Consider the following 23,743-nt stretch of genomic DNA (forward strand, 5'->3'; position numbering starts at 1 on the left):
ACTCCATCTGCCATTTCTCCGCCCAAGTCTCCAACCAATCTATATCCTGCTGTATCCTGACAATCCTCATCATTATCCGCAACTGCACCAACTTTTGTGTCGTCCGCAAGCTTACTAATCAGACCAGCTACATTTTCCTCCAAATCATTTATACATACTACAAACAGCAAAGATCCCAGCACTGATCCCTGCGGAACACCACTGGTCACATGCCTCCATTCAGAAAAACACCCATCCACTGATACCACTGAGGGTGATGATATTGGCATCGCGCATGTCCTGTGGTACTGCTCCCTCATCCCAGCACAGGCAAAGCACATGGAGTGCTGAACGTATAGCAGGCTTGGCACACTTGATTATTTCAGGGGTAATGCTGTCCTTTCCAGGGGCTTTTCCGCTGGCTAGAGAATCAGTGGCATTACTGAGCTCTAATTTTGTTGGCTGTTCGTCCAGCTCATCCATGACTGGCAGAGACTGGGCTGCACTGAGGGCGGAATTAGTGACATCATTTTCCCTGCAGTACAGTTCTAGGTAGTTCTCCATCCAGCGGTCCATTTGCTTGCTTGGGTCAGTGATCATTTCCCCGGATTTAGAGTTGAGGGGGGCGATCATCTTGATGGTTGGCCCAAAAGCTCTCTTAATGCTATTATACATTCCTCTGATGTTTCCGGTGTCGGAGGCCAGCTGCCTACGACTGCATAGGTGTTGCCAGTAGTCATTTGCACAGCGTCTGGCTGTTCTTTGCGCGGTGCTTCTGGCTACTTTAAGTGCTACGGATGTTAACTCGCTGGGGGCTTTCTTGTAGTTCAACAGTGCAGTGCACTTAGCAGCTATGACAGGTTCCATCTCTTCAAAGTGAGATTGAAACCAGCCTGCATTCTGCTTCTCACGTTTGCCAAAGGTGGTCATTGCTGAGTCATAGATGGCGTCTCTGATGTGGGCCCACTTGGTCTCTGCATCCCCTGCAGGAGTGTTTTGAAGGGCTTTTTCAAGCGATTTGAGAAACCTTTGCGAGTAAACCTGTGGGTAAGAAATTCTGTTACTGTTGATGCACGGGCGGCCCTTCTGCTTGGAGTGATGTTACTTCTTTGGTTTGAGTCTAACTTTGCTGCACACCAGGGAGTGGTCGGTATCGCAGTCCACACTGTGGAAGCTGCGTGTGATTTGGACACTGTTTATAGAGGCTCGCCTTGTGATGATGAGGTCCAGCTGGGGGCAACAACGTGATCTTGGGTGTCTCCATTAAACCTGGTGACAGGATTTAGTTTGAAAGAACGAGTTGGTGATGCAGAGGTTGTGGTAGGTACACAACCCCAGCAGTCTCTGTCCATTCTCGTTCATCCTTCCAATGCCAAAGCACCTGAGGCAGGAGGGCCTTATGGATGCCCAGTTTTGAGCTGCTTGTTCTAAATCTGTCCCATTTAGTGTGTACATGGGACTTTCTCTCACCAAGGATTGTGCAGTGGCAGTGGTCACTCCTACCAATATTGTTATGGACAGATGCATCTGTGACCAGTAGTTTGGTGAGGGGGAGGTCATGTAAGTTTTTCTCTCTTCTTGTTTCTCTCACCACTTCCCGCAGGCCCAGTCTGACAGATATGCCTTTCAAGACTCGACCAGCTTGGTCAGTAGTGGTGCTAATGGTCCACTCTTGCAGATGGGCATTGAAGTCCCTCACCCAGAGTACCCTTGCTATCGTCAGTGCTTCTTCCAAGTGGTGTTCAACATGGAGGAGTGTTGATTCACCAGCTGAGGGAGGGCAGTAGGTGGTAATCAGCCGGAGGCTTCCTTGTCTGTATTTGACCTGATGCCGTAAGGCCTGGAGTCACTGTTGAGGACTCCCAGGGCCACTCACTCCCGATTATATACCACTGTGTTGGTGGGACATTATATACCCAGGGATGGTGATGGAGGAGTCTGGGGCATTGGCTGTAAGGTATGGTTCGGTGAGTATAACTATGTCAGACAATTTCTTGACTAATCTCTGGGACAGCTCTCCCAATTGTGATACAAATCCCCAGATGGTAATGAAAAGGACTTTGCAAGGTTGAGTGGGCAGCATTTGCCATTGTCGTTTCCAGTGCCTAGGTCGATGCCAGGTGGTCTGTCTGATTTAATTTTTCAATATTTTCTCTAGCAGTTTGATACAACTGAGTGGCCATTTCAGAGGGCAGTTAAGAGTCAACCACATTGCTGTGTGTCTGGAGTCAGATGTAGGCCAGACCTGGTAAGGGTAGCAGATTTCCTTCCTGAAGGACATTAGTGAAGCAGATGGGTTTTTACAACAATCCAGTAGTTTCACAGTCACCATTACTGAGACTAGCTTTTTATTCTAGATTTATTAATTAATTGAATTTAAATTCCACCAGCTGCCATGTTGGGATTTGACCTCATGTCTCTGGAGCATTAGTCCAGGCCTCTTGATTACTAGCTCAGTAACATTACCACTATTTCACTATTTATTTCAGATTTCCAGCAGCCGCAGTATTTTGTTTCTGTAGGATTACCACTGTGCTACTATTCCTGATTTGGAACTATATCGTTGTTCTTTCACTGTTGCTGGGTCAAAATCTTGGAACTCCCTCCCTAACAGCATTGTGGGTGTACCTACTCATCGTGGACTGCAGTGTTTCAAGGTGGCTCACCACCACCTTCTCAAGAGTGATTAGGGTTGGGCTATATATTGGACAAAACTCCCCTGCACTTCTTTGAAATAGTCCCATGGGATTTTTTATGTACACTACAGAGGGCAAATGGGCTCAGTTTAATGTCTCAATCGGAAGCTAACACCTCAAAAGGTTCAGCACTCCCTCAGTACTGCATTGGAGTGTCAGCTTAGATTTTTGTGTTCAAGTGTTTGGAGTGGGACTTGAGCTCACAGCCCTCTGAGGTGAGAGTACGATCCACTGAGCCATGGCTGGTAATATTGAGTGCCAATTCATCATCAAAAAGACATTCCTCATGGCATTCCATTGTCTCTTGTTTGAGTTATCCGGTAGACCCAGGGCAAGGGATAAGATGGAAGAGTTATGAACCAGCAGTTATGGCAGCATCTCCAACAAAATAAATCGATTGAATTGGTGAGAAACCTGCTGCGGGTTAATCATTTGAGCTTTTAAAAATGATTTCCTTCTTTTACATGCCACATACCAACAGTAGTGGATATTGGCTCTTTCCTCTGTAGATGTTGTAATGATAGAAGCAACTTCTTTGTCTTTTCGATCAAATGAATGTGGGGCATTTCCCCTGTCATTATACTGGAACGTATAAACTTACAGCTCGATGACCATTAAACAAAATATGAGACATAAGCTGCTGACAGTTTTACAACACGGAGTGGTTACTGGAACCAGTCCTAGTTAATAACCTTTTTACCATCTGTGCACCCATGCCTCAGGCAATCTGGCCCGTATGTAAAAGGCGTATCCTCCATCTGAAGACATAAAGCAGTTGAAAACCTGAGACCAAATTCCATTCGAGTTTCAGGTCAAACTCTTCAAGGTTTCCTTTGAAGAATATTATAGTTATGTCTGATGTGGAAGTGGTTCAAATTCTAGGAATCTGAACTCTTCTGGTATATCATTAATATCATTCATAAAACAAGAGTGTCGCTTTGGAAAAATTAATTAATTTTCATTTCCCATTTCAAGAAGGCATTTCTGTGTTTCCTTCAACTTGGCACACAGGTTTGGCAGTCTGTGGATCTGTTTTGTGTTAAAGGTGTTTGTCATTGTTTATATTACAGCTGTCACACACTAATGAGCATAATTACACCCAACAAGTGCTGTGCTTATATTTTTTTCATCACTTGAACAATGCAGCCAAGCTCACACTTTTCCAGTGCAATCAAAGAATATCTCTTTTGGAAGGAGGCTGCCGTTGTGTTCTTGATAACTGCAGGTGCTGAGCAACATGTTGGTTTATTACAAATTGTCAAGGGTTATTTAGTACTGAAGTCAGAATGAATAAGCAATGCCTCTTGTATGTCAAACTTGTGTCAGTGGCCATTTCAACACAATGTGGTTTTAACAGAAATAGAACAAAGTTTAAGTTCAATTGCTGAAAGTTTTTTTCCCTTTAAGTTATTACAGATTTTCCTTTTGTCCTTTAGATGTTGGCAAGAAGGTAGCCTTCTCTTGGAGCCTCTATAAGTGCTGCTCTGTAAATATATTTAAGATGATGTTTGTCCAAGCTCACTATGCCCTCGTGCACTGTGTATCCTGACACATTTGGAGACCACACATAAAGATTAAGTCTCTGTTCCTGTTAATATGCAGATATCGCACGGATCTTAGTGTTCCCTACATTACAACAGTGACTACATTTCAAAAGTACTTCACTAGCTTTGGGATGTCTGGAGGTCATGCATGAAAAACACTCTATAAATGTATGTATCTCCTTCCTTCTAATTCAGTGCTAAGAGTAGTCCTTTCCAAACCTCCAACCCATAAAATTCAACAGGACAAATTAGTGAGTGACAACAGCTTTGCCTGGGCTCCAAAGAACAGATTGGCAGAGTTTGGGGTCTTATAGTTTTCACACCCTTGTGCCAGAGTGTGTGCAAGTGTGGCTTAGGGATTTCAATTTCTCTTTTTGCCCTTTGGGATGTTCTTAGTCCCCACCATTGACCTTCTTTATCTGAGAGAGCTGAAACTGGAATTCATCTATTATGAACTGCTTCCTTGTCACCCTGTCCAAAAAACAAAATTTAGTTGGTTTTCCCTTTAGGACATTTTACATCATCAGCAAGTGTGTGGCTGTCTGATCTCTTGAGGCAGAAGATTGTGGATTCAAGTCCCACTCCAGAGACTAGAGCACAGAATTAGGCTGAGGGAGTGCTGTACTGTTGGAGGTACTACTTTAGATTGAGCCTTTAAACTGAGGCCCCATCTGCCTCTCAGGTGAATGTAAAAGATCTACCTGGTTTCCTGGCTAATATTTATCCTTTAACCAACGTCACTAAAACAGATTATCTGGTCATTATCACATTGCTGCTTATAGGACCTTGGTGTGTGCAAATTGGCTGCTTCATTTCCTGCAGTGACTACACTTCAAAAGTGCTTCATTAGCTGTGAAACACTTTGGGATATCCAGAAGTCATGAAAACACTATATAAATGCAAGTTATTTCTTTTACTGCTGAGGGGACTGCAGGGAGAGTCAGTAGAGCAGATTGAAACAGCCTTCAGTCTCCCAACCCTGCTGCAGCACAAAGTTAGTTCACAACTGTAGTACCTCAACAACAACAACTTGCTTTTATATGGCACCTTTAATGTGGGAAAATGTTCCAAGATGCTTCACAGGAGCGTTATCAGACAGCATTTGTCAGTAAGCCACATAAGGAGATATTAAGACAGGTGAGCAAAAGCAAGTCAAAGAGGTAGGTTGTAAAGAAGGTCTTAAAGGAGGAGAGAGAGGTTCAAGGAGAGAATTCCAGAGCTCAGGGCCTAGGCAGCTGAAAGCTAATGGTGGGTTGAAGGAAGTGGGGGAATCGCAAGAATTGGGAGTTTATTCCAAATTGTCCAAAAATGGAACGCCTTGTAATGCAGAGGTGTACAGACAACAAGACAAATGTCACCCCTGCCTCTTCCTCCTGCTCTGCCTCTCATTGATCCTTGAAGGGGGTTCAGTGTCAGGCAGCAGCCTGGTTAGATTGTGCCTTATATTACAAATAGCCAATATTTATCCTTTAGCCAGCATCACTTAACAGATTGTCTGGCCATTTCATCTCATAGTTGTTTGTGGGATCTTGTTGTGCTAAAATTTGTTACTCCACTGACTACAGTGACAACACTTCAAAAATACTTCTGTTCAAAAGTACATCCCGATGTCGTGAAAGGCACAATATAAATACAAGTTTCTTTTTATTAATTATTGGAACTAAATAGAAAAACAAAGAGAATTAGGCTTTTCTAGAAAATCCCTATTTTTACTGGGGAATGCAGCTCTTGTTTTTGTTCAAAGAATTCTAGTAACTTTTGAGGAATCCTTCTTGATATCCCCATAAAACTTGTAAACATTTATTGCTTCAATGCTCAGATCCTAAGATGAGTTCAGTTTGGCAACACTTTAAAAATTCTGTGAGAAGGACTGAACAATCTGCCAGATTCTTTCACTCTACTTCAGATGTACGCGTGCTTGTTAAGCAAGCTATTAATTTGAACTTTCTTCCTTCTTGTCCTGAAGGAAAACTCCTACCAACTCAGGACAATAAGGATTTTCACAAGAAAATTTACAAGTATCTGTTTGGCTTATTTGATTGAATGAACACATCTGAGTTTGGAGGTTATAGATTTAAGCCCCACTCTAACTTTTGAGCACATGATGGAGGCAGTGTACTACTGAAGGAGTGTTGCATGGTTAGCAACGTCATCTTCTAGGTGAGATGTTATACTGAGGCCTGCAGTTTAGGTGCATGCAGAAGGTCGAAGCCATTATCTGAAGATGAAAATGAAGTTCTTGTGTCCTGGCCAGCGTCCTGCCTTCATCAACACCACCGACTGAAAGAAGCATCGCTGGTCATACATCTCATTTGCTATTTGTGGGACCTTGCTGTGTAAACATTGGCTGCTGTGTTCACCTGCAAAACGGCAGTGGCTATTTATTGGTTCTGAAGAGTCTCTTGAAGATGAGATAAAATGCTAAATAAATTCTTGTCTTTTTTAAACCAGTGGAAAGGTTTAATACAAGGAATCAGATTCTATGGGCTGAATTTTCCGTGCGGCAGGCGAAAAAAACGGTGCGGGCCTCACGTAGCGGAGCCGCCAGAATCTTCTGTTCGGCGGCTCATTTAAATAGCCGGGCAGGGTGGGCCATCCCCTCCCGCCACCCCCCAGCCCCGATCACGTGGAGGGGCTGGGCTGTCCATCCCCAGCAATGGTGTCAGCTGCCTGTGCGCAAGCACTGAGGCCATTTTTAAAGGGCTTTCAGTCCTACTGAGAAATTTAAATATTTAAAGGCAAAGTAAATAAAAAATGTCTTCTGCCCCTCTCTCACCCGATCCAATAACAATTAAATTAACAATTTCCCCCTTCTCCCCCCCCCAAAAAAACACTTACCTTGTCCATCTGACCTCCCCCCCCCCCCCCACCACCCCCACAACTGCATAAACTTTAAACTCCAACCCTTCCCACCATCTCCTACACCCATGACGTTACTTTGACCCCGTTTCCCCACCCCCCAGCACTGATAAACGTACCTCCTCCCCCCTCCCCACCAGTGTGGTACCTCATTTCCCCGGATGGGGATCCGAAGGCGTGGGAGTCTGGCTGCCGGTTCAAAGATCGCAGCGGGACATTAGGCGGTGATGTGAGTGTCATTAATTCATTCTTTTTAATTAATTCAAATATTCAAATTGGGGTCCCGTCGCTGAGCAGTGGGGGGGGGGGGGTCGCCACGAGGCCTAACCACCACCTGTGATATTGGGCTGGGCCCTCCTGGTCTCAGAGTGCATGGCGGCCCTCTCCTGGAGGCATCTTCAGGCCCCCCCCCCCCCCCCCCCCCCACCATGGAACCCTACGCCTGGGGGAGAACAAAATCAAGCCCTACAACACATAAAATGCTAATTGTGCAGAAGCCTCCCAGTCTATAGTAGGCTTGCTCCATCCTTAGCACGTCTGCTGCAATATGATTGTGGCTGATCTTCCACTTCAACTCCATTCTATTGCCTGCTTTCCATAACCCTTGATTCCCTGTGAGATCAAAAATCTGTCTATCTCAGCTTTGAACATACTCAATGATGGAGCATCCACAACCCTCTGGGGTAGTGAATTCCAAAGATTCACAACTCTTTGAGTGAAGAAATTTCTCCTCATCTCAGTCATAAATGTTTGACCTCTTATCCTGAGGCTGTGCTCCCCTGTTCTAGATTCCCCAGCCACAGGAAACAACCTTTCAGTGTCTACCCTGTCAGCCCCTTCAGAATCTTGCATGTTTCAATGAGACTACCTCTCATTCTTCTAGATTCCAGAGATTATAAGTCCAATTTACTCAGCCTCTCATTATAGGCCAACCCTGTCATCCCAGTGAACCTTCAGTGTACCCAATGTACTGATAAGGTGATGGTGAGCTGCCTTCTTGAACCTTTGCAGTCCATGTGGGGTAGGTACAACTACAGTGCTGTTAGGAAGGGAGTTCCAGGATTTTGACCCAGCGACAGTGAAGGAACGGTGATATAGTCCTAAGTCAGGATGGTGTGTGATTTGGAGGGAATTTGCAGGCAGTGGTGCATGCATTTGCTGCCCTTGTCCTTCTAGGTGGTAGGGGTCACAGTTTGGAAGGTACTGTCTAAGGAGCCTTGGTGAGTTGCTGCAGTGCATCTTGTAGATGATACACACTGTTCGCCAATAGTGGAGAGAGTGAATGTTGAAGGTGGTAATTGGAGTGCCAGTCAAGTAGGCTGTTTTGTCCTGGATGGTGTCAAGCTTGTTGAGTGTTGTTGGAGTTGTGCTTATCCAGGCAAGTAGAAAGTATTCCATCACACTCCTGACTTGTGCCTTGTAGGTGGTGGCCAGGCTTTGGGGAGACAGGAGATGAGTCACTTGATGCAGAATTCCCAACCTTTGACCTGCTCTTGTAGTCACAGTATTTATGTGGCTGGTCCAGTTCAGTTTCTGGTCAATGGCAACCTCAGGATATTGATGGTGGGGAATTCAATGATGTTAATACCAATGAATGCCAAGAGGAGAGGGTTAGATTCTATCGTTGGATATTGTCATTTCTTGGCACTTCTGTGACACAAATGTTACTTGCCACTGACCAGCATAAACCCGAATGTTATCCAGGTCTTGCTGCATGTGGGCAGGGACTACTTCAGTATCTGAGAAGTTGCGAATAGTGCTCAACATTGCAATCATCAGCAAACATCCCCACATCTGACCTAATGTTGGAGGGACGGTCTTTGATGAAACAGCCTAGGTTGGGCCTAGGACACTACCCTGAGGAACTCCTGCAGTGATGTCCTGGGACTGAGATGATTGGCCTCCAACAACCACTGCCATCTTCCTTTGTGCTAGGTATGACTCCAGCCAGCGGAGGGTTTTCCCCTTGATTCCCATTGACTTCAATTTTAAAGGGCTCCTTGATGCCATACTCGGTCAAATGCTGCCTGATGTCACGGGCAGTCACCCTCACCTTACCTATGGAATTCTGCTCTTTTACCCATGTTTGGACCAAGGTTGTAACGAGATCTGAAGCCAAGTGTTCCTGGCAAACCCAAACTGAGCTTTAGTGAGCAGGTTATCGATGAGTAACTGCTAACGACACCTTCCATCACTTTGCTGATGATTGAGAGTAGACTGTTGTGTGGGGTGACTGGAGAAGCTGGGATTGTTCTCCATAGGGCCAAGAAGAGTAAGCAGGGTTTAATAAAGGTGTTCAAAACAATGATTTTGATAGACTAGTTAGTGAGAAACTGTATCCGCTGGCAGGAGGGTCGGTAATCAGAGGACAGAGATTTAGAATAATTGGCAAAAGATCCAGAGGGGAAATGTTTTTATGCAGTGATTTATTTTGTTCTGGAATACACTGTGTCAAGGCTAGTGGAAGCAGATTCAATTTTAACTTTCAAAAGGGGATTGGATAAATACTTGATTGGGAAATGTTTACAGGGCTATGGAGGAAGAGCTGGGGAATGGGAATAATTGAATAGTCTTTCAAAGAGCTGGCAGAGCTATAGTGGGCCAAATGGCCTCCTCCAGCGATGCATGATTCTATGATCTCTATATGAGCTCTGTCCTGTTTCAGTGCTGTGGAACAGGCAAAGGGATCCTCACTGAAAGAGTCAGTGGTTTGTTAAATATCAGGTTTGCTTTTATTGAAAAGACGTCCATAGGTTCCTGCAGGTTAAAAGGTGCCATATTTTGTCAAAGGTTTGCCGTTTGCTTCAGTTTTGGAAGTCAAGGCTGTGCAGAATCCTGAGCTCTCTAGATTACTTCAGCATGGAGACCCTGGATTGCAGTGTCAGTTCTCTTCCAACTTGCTGCCACAATGAAGAAGCAATGGAGGGAAGTTTCCACACTCCCTGTTCAATCAAACTCATTTTATCCCCACAGTATGAAAACGTCATCATAGCACAAGTACCTGGAGGAACAGCCATTTATACATTGGCATTAAGAGGTGAAAACCATACAAGGAAACCCTTATATCTTCCTATATTGGGGAAAACGTACTACAACGAAGAGGTGTATATTGTTGACTTATTGGGATTCACTTTTAATGTCACCCAGCACCACCCACCCCCGACCCCAGAAACAATGGGCTGCTTTTTCCCAGGCCTGCAGAGATGGATTTAGAGGTGGGACTGGGAACAAAATGAGAGAATCTCACATCAGGCAGCTCCCCGAAGCATTCCCGCCTCCGAACGCTCTTGCTGGAGGTGGGGTCTGACCTGCACCAGCTACCCAGCCCGCAGCAGTGCATATCTAAAAAGGCTCAATTAAGTGGTCAAGCTGCCTGGATGTTCCCGACAGCAGAAGAGCCCCCTGCTGAGGCCAAATTCTGGCAGCTGCCTGGAGGCAGCTTCCATGCGGTAGGCCAAGTGGCCAGCGAAGTCCCCTTTCATGTCACCTCCAACCCCGGAGTAGCGGGTGCTACAGGGCTATATCTGTGCTGAAGGTTGTCCTGCCGAGGGGGTTCTTCCTCCACACTGACGGTCTGGCAGCTATGGCTACATTTATTTTTAACAATTTTATCATTCTTCAGAGGACAGCTCCATCTGGAAGGGGCCCTCGCGTTCTCCTACCTCCATCAGTAGTGTCCACTTCTCCCGGTGGGACTGCCGGTCGGACATCACTGTGGGCCTTCTGATTGGGCCTGCTGGTTCCCTGGATTGCCGGCTGTCCTTAATTGGACGGGGCTCCTGGAGGCAGCTTCTTAATTGGCTGTCTCCAGGAAGATTGCGACTGATGTCCCACCACAGGCACTTCCGGGGTCAGTTATTCTCTGTGACCTTGTCCTATCAACACCTCCCCGTTTGTAACCTCTTGCCGCACCCCCTCTTTGCTTGCTTAATACCTATTACATTTTTAATATTTGCCAGTTCTGATGAAGGGCCAGTGACCTAAAACGTTAACTCTGCTTCTCTCTCCACAGATGTTGCCAGACCTGCTGAGTATTTCCAGCATTTCTTGTTTTTATTCTGGGTTCCTGACCCGGAATTAAACCCAATGTTGGGGTCCCAACGATCTCAGCAAAATCCAGCCTGATGCATTGAGAGTAGTTGAAACCTGGCAATCAACTTACTCTGGTTCCATTCCCATCTAGCACATTTCTATCCCACTACAGGCAGGTGAGGGCATCATTCTAATGTAAAAGTTGTGTCCTGATAATATCATTGGCGCAGGGGGGAGTGGTTTGGTGGAAGGAGGAGGTGCCTGGTGACAAATCCACTGGAGAAACCTTGCGAGAGGCAGCAGAGGTCAAGGGAAGTTTCACTGTATACTCTTTGGGATGATTCATTGGGGCCAGGAGGAGCAGGAGTGCCTTCCCTCACCCTGCTCTCCCTCTGCTGCAAACCACCACACCCTCTCCAACATTTACCTTTTGCCAGGGGCTCTAGTAGAGTACGCGTTTTTCACTAATTCCACTCTTACCTGCCAGCCTTGGCATCATTCTCCCGGTCTAGGCATCATTCCCCCGGTCTAGGCATCATTCCCCCCAGCTTCAGCAGGAGACAGATGTGAAATATTAAAATGAGGCCCAGGCGTTAAAGTTGACCTACTTTCCAAATGCTACATTCACCACCTGTTTCAGTCTCCTGAGGCACTGATCCCATCCTGAGTTAAGCTCAGGAGATTCATAGCTGCATTTGCCCTATATTTTGTTTACTCAATATTGCTTTCCATTGTGACTGTGTCCTTTGTCCAAAAGCGAGTTTACCCTGGATTGTGGCTTCTCCACAGGCATTCTGAAGAATGCAGCAAGCTCAGGAGGTAGATAGATGGTACTCCATCTGTGGGGGTACACAGACTGTTCATCATCTGTGGAAGTACACTAACACATTGTGCTCAATCTGTTGGGGGTACACAGACTGTTCATCATCTGTGGAAGTACACTAACACATTGTGCTCAATCTGTTGGGGGTACACAGACTATCCAATCTGTGGGTGTACACAGACTGTACTCGGTCTGTGGAAGTACACTAACACATTGTACTCAATCTGTCCACCTATACTTCTGCAGGATGGGTTTTCTCAGCCACATTCTTGTGCCTCCCCTTCTGATGTAAAATTATTTTTACAGCTCCATCTCACAGCTTCGTTGGGAGCTGGCAATACACATGCATTGTAGAGGGAAGGTTCTACAATGAGACCAAGATTCAGACTTTAAGCTCTTCTGTGTAAATGATGAACTGTTGGTCCTTGCTCTCAAATTTTAATCAGAGTCATTCTGTTTTAAAATTGGTTCATTTTTAGGCACAAGAAAAGGATTGTTGTTTTTCACTGGGACAGATTCAGGGGCTCTAGTCAAGACTTTCACCATTTTTGAAGTTTTGTAGGGGTGTAAAGGAGATAGCTTCTGTATTGTGTGGGGACCTGCTCACTGCCCAAGCATTGATTGTGGAAATTAAACCCCGCACCACCACCATTTAAAAGGGAATTGTATAATTATTTAAAGAGGGTGAATATAACAGGATATTGGGATGAGCGGTGCTTTGTGAGTAGAGTAGCTGGAATGCTGGGATTATACAAGGGCAGTCAGGAGCTGGTACAGGCACACAATCCCTTCTGTGCAGTAAATTTTATAATGCATTAAAATCTGAATTAAAAGGAGTAGCAGTTCTTGTTTATCGGTGACTGCTACGACCTGGTGAGAAAGATGTCTAGGGGTCCCTTTCAGCCTTCACCTGGTCTTACTGTAACAAGATTTAATTTAAACACACCATGTTTTGAGCTCCCCCTTGGTGAATCCTTGTTCACCGCTTTCCAATTATAAGACAAAGAAATGAGCACAAACAGGCTTTCTTAGGTTTAAAGAAGAAAAGTGAAATTTATTAAAACTTAAACTCTATTTTGATACACGCCACGCCCCATGCTTGCATGCATACGCGAGACGCCCGTGCAAATAGAGACAGAAACTAGCAGAAGAAAAAAATAAAGTATAGAGGTTTGAGGCAATATCAGAAGAGTTTCTTGTTTCTGTGCTTCGAGCTCACTGTTGGCCTTTTGTAGGTAGTTCTTGCTCGTAGGTCATTCTTGCTTTTCGGTGGGGCCCAGTATTCTTCTTAAACCTTGTTCACTGTTGGAGACTTTTCTCTCTTGGGGTTCCTGTGTCTTCAATGGATTCCAAAGCTGGTGAGAAAGAGATGAGAACAGATAGGGAGAGGCTGCGACGAGCCAGCCACGAGAGGTCTTTTCAGTTCAGGAGCAAACAGCTTTCTGAGTTCAAATTCTCTGTGGCCAATTTAAAACTCAAAGCCAGTGAGTCATGTGACTAAACTGGTCTGACCAGGTATTCTGTGTATTGGGGGAGCAGGGACTGGTTCCTTTGTTCCAACACTGTCTGCTAGTATGCAAAAAATGTCTTTTCGGCGAGGGGCCAGGCAATTCCTTTTGATAGACCCTCTTTTCTTCCCAGCAACAATTTTAAATTTAATGTCCATGTGGTGAAATTAATGTGCCTCATTCTTGGCAGGTGGGGGCCTGCATGACAACGACTGTTAAAAGCACCGTGCATAGAGAAGAAACTATCTGTACTGAGCAGCTCTGGGCAATATAGATTAAAGTTCCTTAAACATCTGTTTTTAAAGCAAAATTTACTTCGTATTCACTTAAGCAGCTTATAACGATTAGAGAAGCAGTTTATATTCTTATTTGTGCTCATTATATGGCTGTACAAAGCCACGGTTTTCTCCTGGTCTGATGGTTCTGCTGAACCCGCTCCGTCAGACTTGCCCAGTGTGCATGAAGCGATGGGGCTTGGCTGCCCCACAGTGGCGGCTATCCCAGGGTTGGGGCCATTTTCTGGGCAGGTTTTGCTGGCGCCCCTGCCCCAGATGGAGAGGGCAATGGCCGTGGTACCTTTTCCAGTCTAGTGGAGCCTGAAAACATGACTGAAACAAACCAAAATCTCCCAGCTTGCCTAGTGCAACCAGTGAACAGGCAATAGGCAAGGTGCCTCTTTAACATTTCAATTGACCCTCCATGCCTAGATGGGAAATGCACATCAACAATTCTAGCACCCAGCATTGCTGTGATACAAACAACAGGAAATAAATAATATGTAATTGTATTATTTGCATCTCATTATGACACATTCGACACTGCTTTCGGCAGCAATGTACAGCAGTTGATATATACTTGAGAAGGAAAAATGCTAAGTCTATGGGTAAAATTCGGGGAACTTTGGACTAATTCGATAGCTTTTTTAAAGAGCCAGCATGGGCACAATGGGACAAATGGCCTCCTCCTGTACTGTACAATTCTATGTAGTGGTATTGAATGGTTGGTGAGTTTCCTCCCCCTCTTGCTGCAGGGAGTTGGCATAACTGCAAAACCTGCGCTAGAGATCGAATCCCCTCAGACCAGTTCAGAGGCTGTAACAGTCGGACAATGCAACATAACATAATTAGAATACTGTACAGTCAATGGCTATTTCTACAGTCACAGTCAAAGTTGTATATAACCCATGCAGTGCAACAATGATTAAATACACATACACAGCCTGAATTTATGAAAACACATTTCTGGCAAATGCATGGAGCACCGATCAGGAAATTGGCAACGTGATGCTTATTATTTTCTGTCCAAATGCAGTCCTGGGTAACCACCTCCTGCCAAAAGTGGCACTGAACCGGTCAGTAATAGTTATTGACCATACCATGCTGAGCAAATTCTGGCTTAGCTACCCTGTCATTGAACAAACTCCAACTCACTGGGTGAGGAAATTGCTACCTGAAGTTTTAATTTCCTCCATTGGAAAGCTGCTATGCCTTTCTGTGAAAGCTCATTAATAAAGTATTAATGAGCAGCAGCAGATTTTTGGGAGGAGAAAAATAACGAATGTCGTACCTTTTTTGAGGGGGAAGGAATATGGAGAAATACAAAACAGAAAAACGCTGATGGTTTCAGTTTAACTCCTGATTTTCCACCAGTTTTAATAAACTGAATTTCTATAGCGCTTTTCCTGACCTCAGGAAGTTACAAAGTGCTTGACAGACAATTAAGTACTTTTGAAGTGTAGTCAGTGTTATAATACGGGAAACGCATAGAACTTTGGTTAGACTGCACCTGGAGTATTGTGTGCAGTTTTTGGTCCCCTTACCTTAGGAAGGATATTATTGCCATAGAGGGAGTGCAATGAAGGTTCACCAGACTTGTTCCTGGAATGGCGGAACTGTCCTATGAAGAGAGATTGGGGAAACTGGGCCTGTATTCTCTAGAGTTTCAAAGAATGAGAGGTGATCTCATTGAAACCTACAAAATACTTAAAGGGATAGACAGGGTAGATGCAGCTAAGATGTTTCCCCAGGTTAGGGAGTCTAGAACCAGGGGACACAATTTCAAAATAAGGGAGAAGCCACTGAGGACCGAGATGAGGTGAAATTTCTTTACTCAGAGGGTTGTGAATCTTTGGAATTCTCTACCCCAGAGGGCTGTGGAAGCTCTGTCATTGAGTATGTTTAAAGTAGAGATTGACAGATTTCTAAATATCAATGACATAAAGGGATATGGAGATAGTGTAGGAAAAAGGCATTGAAGTGGATGATCAGCTGTATTGAATGGCGGAGCAGGCTCGATGGGTTGAATGGCCTACTCCTATGTTCCTATAAACAATTAGTGCACAGCAAGGTCCCGCAGACAGCAGAGAGATAAATATTGCCCAGAACTCCCCTGCTGTTCTAAATATTGCCATAGGATCTTTTATGCCCCCGATATGACAAACGGGGCCCCGGTTTAAGGTATCACTTGAAAGATGACACCTCTGACAGTGTAGCACTCCCTCAACACTGTATTGGAGTACCAACTTAGGTCATGTGCTCAAGTCTCTGAAGTGTCACCTGAACCCACAACCCTTTGATTCAGAGACAGGAGTGCTCTCCACTGAGTCAAGGCTGACACTTGGATGACTATCTCTGTCAGCAGCACCATTAAACAACCTCAAAAACCACCCAGAGTGAGATGGACACAGATATACAGTGACAAGAGAAGACAAATGCCTACAATTTCCAATTGGCTGTTAGCCTGACTGAGAGTAGGCCTGCGCTGGACCTCAGCTATCTGGCACATGAATACAGGATGATTTCAGTAATGGACGGCCAAGCCATAATGCCAGTTCGATACCGGAAAGGCAATTTATAAATCTATCCTGCAATTGCCCTCCCTGTGGAGTCAGATTAACTATTATCCTATGGGTGTGATGCGGTCATGCAGAATGCTGTAATTGGAAGCTCACCTGCCACCAGTTTTAGCATGGATTTGGTGCAGGAAGTGGGACTGGCCTCCAATAACAGATGGTCCTACCGTGTAAACAGGATATTGTTACGACCAGGTGAGAAATGTGTCTAGGGGTCTTTTGCTGTCTTTACCTGGTCTTATTGTAACAGGGTTTAATTTTAAACACACTGTGTTTTGAGCTCCCCTTTTTGTGAATCCTTGTTCACAGTTTCCAATTATAAGGCAAAGAATTGAGCACAAACAGGTTTTCTTTGGTTTAAAGCAGAAAGGTGAAATTTATTAAACTTTAAACTTAAACTCTAATCCGGTTAACGCCTACGGATATACGACACACCCACGCTAGCATGCACACGCAATACACACATGCAAATAGGGACAGTAAAGAGCAGAAGAAAAGATAAATAGAACAGTTTGAGGCAATATCGTGTTACTGTTTCTCGTCCTCGTTCTAGTCCTTGATTGAAGATCTGGTCTTACGTTTCGTTGGGGCCCAGTGTTCCTTTTAAACCTTGTTCACGTAGGAGACTTTTTCTCTCTTTGAGTTTACGGGTCTTCAATGGTTTCTGAAGCTGATGAAAGTGAGATGAGGGCAGACAGGAGAGCGGTCTTATCAAACCAGAAGCCAGGGGCTTTCTCAGTTCGAATCATTTGTTGGGCCAAAGAAGAAGAAGAAGAAGTTCAAATCTCAACAACCAGTTAGTCATGTGGCTAAAACTGGTCTGACCACTTCTTCTGTCTATTGGGGAAGCAACGGCTGAATCCCTTTTGTTCCAACACTGCTAGTACTATACAAATGTCCTTCCAGTCAGGGTCTTGCAATTTTAAGTTTTAATGTTCATGTGGCAAAATGATGTGTGCCTCAGGCAGGTGGGGGTTTGCCTGACAATATCAATTGCCATTTTGGAACCAGCTGCTGGCCCAGCTGAAGAGGATCCTGTAGGTGAGTTCCTCTTTCTTATTTTGCGCTTGCAGCGAGCAGGATGTGTCCTGCAGTATCCATGAATCCATGGTCTGCACCATTCCAATTCCAGCAGCCAGAATTGGCCAGACCTCATACCGTGACTACCAGGCAACTGGCCAGTGAATTCCGCCAGTCAGCAGGCCAAGGTGGAGGGAGAGGAGGGGAGGGAAATCCACCCTGTTTCCACAACAGCAATGGGTGAACTGTTGATGTATTTAAGGCTGCAGTGAGACTGAAGAAAACATGAGATGCTGCTTTTCTTTTGGCAAGGAAGCAGGCAGGTGGATGGAGTTAAGATACATATCAGCCATGATCTAACCGAAAGCTCCTGGTTTGATAAGACCTCTCTCTTGTCTGCCCTCATCTCACTTTCATCAGCTTCTGAAACCAGGTGGAACAGGCTGGAGGGGCTGAATGGCCTCCTCTTTCTGCTTTCCTGTTCTTATCGTCCAGTCTACCTGACACCAACAACACAGGAGATCCACTCTTTATTACTAATATTTACAGATATTAATTTCTCATTACCTACAAAATTCTAACAGGACTGGACAGACTAGATGCAGGAAGGATGTTCCCGATGGCAGGGGAGTCCAGGACCAGGGGTCACAGACTAAGGATAAGGGATAAGCCATTTAGGACTGAGATGAGGAGAGATTTCTTCAACCAGAGAGTGGTGAACCTGTGGAATTCTCTACCATGGAAAGCAGTTGAGGCCAAATCATTAAATATATTCAAGAAAGAGTTAGATTTAGTTCTTAGGGCTAATGGGATCAAGGGATACGGGGAGAAAGTGGGAACAGTTTACTAAGTTTGGATGATCAGCCATGATTGAATTGAATGGCGGAGCAGGCTCGAAGGGCCGAATGGCCTACTTTATTTTCTCTATTACAGGATGGGAAATGTTATTTAATTTATTTTTGATAACCTGTTTGTTTTGTTGATGATATGTTCAGTTATTTAAGATATGATGGCCTCAAAATCTAACCCTCAATTTTCCTTCCTTTTTTAGCATTTAATGTGCGCTGGTCTGTGGTGTCTGGTAGAAGGGGACCAACCATGCAAAACAAAATTGGATCCTCCGCTGGATGGCACAGAATGTGGTGTTGACAAAGTAAGTTAAAGATCTGTAAAAGTCCAATAGATTCTCTCTTCAATAGTTGTATCTATTGCTGTGTATTGATATTATGCAGCCAGAGAGTCGCCATGGGCCAGTCAATTCCTACTATTGCAAAATCAGGTAGGACAGCTATGAGCCAAGGGCATGTTATTTTTAAAATTATTTTTCCCACCCAATTTCTCCTAATCATGCACTGTTTCAAATCATTATTATTTGTCGCCCCCCACCCCCCCCCCTTCTGCCCTGCTCCACCATCCTCCTTGTTGCCAGTTTCTAAATGTCAACGCCCTAACATCCTTCTTGTTATATGTACCTTTTGCTGGCACTCTACATCAGCCTGAGCCTTAGCAGCCAACCTTCAGCTTTATTAAAACTGTTTTTCCGCCCTATTGGTTCCTGCTCTTCCCCCACAGTCACTCTTTTTCCACTCACTACTAGCTCCTCGTCTCTCCCAGGGTCACAAAATGGCTCCTCCCTTCAAGAGAAACAGCTCTAATTAAAGCAATCATTGAAGATTTAAAAGAAAACAAGTACTTGCCCAACAGACATGGAAGAAGATGAAGCTTTTTGGCCATCAGCCCTGAAGTTCAACCTAATACCAGACCCCAGCTCTTACTCCATCCAAGAAACCAGCCCCTTCACATCTTCCGGCTGTTCTTTCCTCATGAATGTTGCAATAGCGCCTTGACACACCTTGGCAAGATGCGCCCACAATGCGCTGGACACTGCACCAGTTTTGCCAAGGTGGGGTTACGCCTAGAGTCCACACACACTCATTAGCATAAACCGGAATGTAAAATCTCCCATGAATCAGTGTCAACAAGCAGCCTAATCGGTTCACAATCAGTCACAAAGAGGAGTGGGTTTGCCAGGACATTAGCCATTCTGCAACTTCTTGAACTAAGTGATGATTTCTGCAGCAGCAGCAGGGCAGATCAGTTGACTAATTTAATGCTATTGGCCTTATATTTTATTGGTTTCAGTTGACTGCTGGCTTCTTTTGACTACAGGTGCCTATGTACCCAAGAATGTGGGCGCAGTGTGATGAACACCTCCCTCAGCCCGCAACCCCACCATGAGCACAATCGGCAGGAACTCACATTTGTGACTTGTGGGGTTGGGGGATGCAGGGTGCCCAGATTAGTGGACAGGGGCTGCTTCAGATGAAGGGATAATTGAAGTGCCGTAAAAGGTCATGGATGCTTGAGTGTAAAGTAGTTATGGATACAACTTATACTTAAAATTCCACATTCTTTTGCGTTATTTCATTTAATTATAGATTAAGCTGTTATCCGGCATAAATCCTGCGGAAAATCCAGGCCACAATCTCATCTTGTCAATAACCTCCTCTGTTAACACTTGACTGAATCAGTGTGAGTGACATATAGAAGAGGTGATACATAGAAGGAAAGAGAGAGTTTCAGAAAGAGGTAGAAATAAAGGGTTAGAAACACATGAGAAAGTTTGTAAGGGCAAAAGAGAAGGGAAATGGGAAGAGTTTAACATGAGGAAAGAGAGAGAAGGGAAAAAGATGTTGTTGCAACAAAAGTGAGAAATAACTTTTGAACATCTGTTATACCAACTGGTGCAGTTTGTAAATTCTCTGTTCGTAAGGGACAAAAATCTCAGAGAGAAACAGGAGCACTAGCTGATCAGAAATTAGTTAAATTGAAGAATTGTCTCTGACTATTGTGAAGAGGTGGATCATAGCCAGTAAGTTCCAAGTCAAAGGCTAGCAGTAAGTTATATTCCAATTGTTATGAATGCTGGACTTTGTAGTGTGGTTATGTTTTAAAAACTGGGATATTTAATGCAGTGTAAAATGGACATTCAGAAGAAACAATGTGACCTCATTCAAAACTCTGCCCAGAGACAAGCCAGAAGTCTTGGTTACCATGAGAACAAGGATCCCAGATCAAAGACCCTTTTGAAAGCAGGATGCAAGGTTGTAAAACCTAAAGGACAATGGGTTTCGCTCTCCCAAACTCAGATTGTAAACAGGGAGCCAAGGGCGCTGAAATACAAATTCAAGTTGCAATTTTTATACCTGGAAACAAAGGAAGGCCCTGGTAGTTTTGCTATGGTCAGTTGTATGGTCTCTGAGAATTGTAAAAGGCAAACGATTATTGACTTTTGATCTGGATAAATTTGAAAGGCTTTCCTAGGACTGGAGGCTGAAAGGAAGAAACGAAGACCAGCAGAGTTGCACAGCCTGAAGAGAGAGAGAGAAACAGCTGCTGTCAGATCACCGATGCAGCAAAAAGCTGCTCAGATTTGAACCTACTTTAAAAGTCGAGGTTTGCAGAGGAGAAAAGACCAACAGGATTACCAGGGATTACCTTATTAACGGAAGGTTTTTTTTTCTATTTTTTCATTTGTTGCCCATCCCTAATTGCACTTGAACTGAGTGGCTTGCTAGGCCATTTCAGAAGACAGTTAAGAGTCAACCACATTGCTGTGGGTCTGGAGTCACATGTAGGCCAGACCAGGTAAGGATGGGAGATTTTCTTTCCCTAAAGGACATTGAGGAACCTGATTGGTTTTAACTACAATTGATGACAGTTTCATGGCACCATTACTGAGACTAGCTTTCAATTCAGATTTTTAAGTGATTGAGCTTAAATACCACCAACTGCTGTGGTAGGATTTGAACCTGGGTTCCCAGGGCATTTGCCTGGGCCTTTAGATTAGTCCAGTGACATTACCACTATGTCACCATCTCCCCCTGCTCAGTCGAATATGCTTGGAAGAAGTGAGCAAAGAGGACCTTGGCTTTGAGACGGACACTGAGAGATCCAACCCATTGCAGCTGGGAGGAGTTCGGGACTTTTAACTGCAAGGATGCCTTTTCCATGAGAAGACTGTGTAACATATACAGGTAGTGAGGGGGATTTCAAGTGTGTTAATAAGTTAATGGGAAATACCTTTCTCTGTAATTTAGTGTATTAGCTACCTACTGAGTACTGTTTAGGTAATGTTGATTTTCAGTTTAGCTGTTATAGTAAAAGCCTTAAAACGTGAAATCTTGTCGTGTAATTCTTTAATTGGTCTGGGGAGTTAAAAATCTCTTGTTTTAAAGTTAACGATCTCTACTGAGTTCGTAACACAATTCATTTCCATTTTATTAGAGCTTGGCCAGACCACTAGATGGAGCACTTTTCACCAGTGGAGTGCCCTATCTCAAGGAAGTAGAGTAAATATGACAAGATTTGTGCAGCAGACATTGTTGGCAAGTCTGCTTCTAAGGCTGTTCATTCTCCTCATTGAGGAAGGAAATGTGGTTAAAAGACACATAGGTAGGCGAAAATTGGGAGCCAAATCCATAAAAAACTGTGCCCATTGGGCAGCCAGATAAATCTTACCAACTGCTGTTAATGACGCTTCTAGTCTGCTTTTGTTGTTTGCAACCTTTGTGTTCTTCTTGGCTCTGAGCTGGGTTTCCAACCTCATATCCTCTCCATCACCATGACCACCTATTTCCACCTCCATAACATTGCCCATCTCTGCCCCTGCCTTAGCTCAGCTGCTGACGAAATCGTCATCCATGCCTTTATTATCTCCAAACTCAATTATTCCAATGCTCTCATGGCTGCCCTCCCACTATGCACGCTCCATAAACTTGAGCTTATAGAAAACTGCTACCCGTATCCTAACTCGCACCAAATCCTGTTCACCCATCACGTTTCTTAAAACCTACCCATTTAATGAAGGTCATCTTATAAGACCTGTGAAGCACTGGGACCTTCTACCATGTTAAAACTGTATAATACAAGCTGTTGTTGTCGGTGATTTTTCACTAAAAATGGGCGCGTGTATGTTTAAAATAATATAAATTTGACCTGGCCAGTGAGAGAGTAGTCTTGAGTTAAGAGAGGCTGTAAAGTGCAAATATAGTGTGGAGACCAGCTTGAAAGTTTGTGCATTGGTGAGGTGTAGTGGTAAATCGGAAGGGTTAAATCAGTAAATTGTTTTTGATTTTATTAAATTTTTGGAGAGATGGTAGTTTGGTATGTGAAAGAGTAGAAGCCTTTAGTGTGCGATGAGCCTGGACCTGGATGACCTAGCAGCTCAAAGTTGGGCATTTTTGAGGCACTTTGGGCCATCAGCGGAATTGTATTCAACTACAATCTGTAACCTCATGGCCCAACATACCCCTCACTCTATTATTACCATCAAGCCAGGGGACCAACCCTGCTTCAATGAGGAGTGTAGGAGAGCATGCCAGGAGCAGCATGAAGCATGCCTAAAAATGAGGAGCCAACCTGGTGAAGCTACAACGCAGGACTATATGCATGTTAAATAGCAGAAGCAGCATGTGATTACAGAGCTTAGCGATCCCACAACCAACAGCTCATATCGAAGTTCTGCAATCCTGCCACATCCAGTCATGAATGGTGGTGGACAATTATACAACTAACTGGAGGAGGAGGCTCCACAAACATCCCCAACCTCAATGATGGGGGAGCCCAGCACATTGAGTGCAAAAGACAAGGCTGAAGCATTTGAAACCATCTTCAGCTAGAAGTGCCGAATGGATGATCGATCTTTGCCTCCTCCTAAGGTCTCCAGCATCACAGAAGCCTGTTTTCAGTCAATTCGACTCGCTCCATGTGATATCAAGAAACGGCTAAAGGCACTGGATACAGCAAAGGCTTTGGGCCATGACAGCATCCCGTCTGTAATGCTGTGCTCCAGAACAAGTCGCCAACCCGCCCCACCCAGCCCAGCTACAACACTGGCATTTATCTGGCAATGTGGAAAATTGCCCAGGGTATGCCCTGTCCACAAAAAGCATTTGGATTTCTGTTTGTTTTAAAAAAAACTGAAAAAAGGATTTTGCTCATTGAAAGACATCTGCAAAAATAATTGGAATTCCTGCAATGTTTTGGAAGGAAGTTCACAACAAGAGTTAAACTTTATGGGTGTTTTTGAAAGGAAGTTAAACTTGTAAAAGGACAGGAGGGTCAGCAGTTTCAAAGAAACCCCAGGGATTTGACCTTTCTTCAGAGCAACTTTTGAACCAGGGAGAGACACTGAGTCTGGACATGTGACCATATTCAGGAAGGTTCTTTTTTCACTTTGGACCCTTCAAAAAAGCCTGTGAATTAGACAAAGGGCAGGCATTTGAAATCTTTGCTTGACCTATCTGTAGCAAGAGAGAAAAGGCCCAGAAAAGTGCTACCTCTCTCTCTGTAAAGGAAGCTCGCATCTCTTGAAAAGGAATCATGCATTTGAAAGGTGGCAGATTCCTGTTGCCTCCTGTCTCTGAAGA

The 23,743-nt window shown here is 44.4% G+C and overlaps 1 protein-coding gene across 1 annotated transcript in view; it reads left to right on the top strand.

Moving 5' to 3' along the window:
* Nucleotides 1-23,743, top strand: part of adamts17 (ADAM metallopeptidase with thrombospondin type 1 motif, 17) — a 679,121-nt gene that overhangs the window by 390,215 nt on the left and 265,163 nt on the right. Inside the window, exon 11 of the mRNA XM_068017704.1 lies at nucleotides 18,364-18,465. Within this exon, the coding sequence (XP_067873805.1) occupies nucleotides 18,364-18,465 (102 nt within the window). The remainder of the gene's footprint in view (nucleotides 1-18,363; nucleotides 18,466-23,743) is intronic.

Source organism: Heterodontus francisci, chromosome 38 (genome assembly GCF_036365525.1).
Source record: "Heterodontus francisci isolate sHetFra1 chromosome 38, sHetFra1.hap1, whole genome shotgun sequence".
In the NCBI taxonomy this organism is placed as follows: domain Eukaryota; kingdom Metazoa; phylum Chordata; class Chondrichthyes; order Heterodontiformes; family Heterodontidae; genus Heterodontus; species Heterodontus francisci.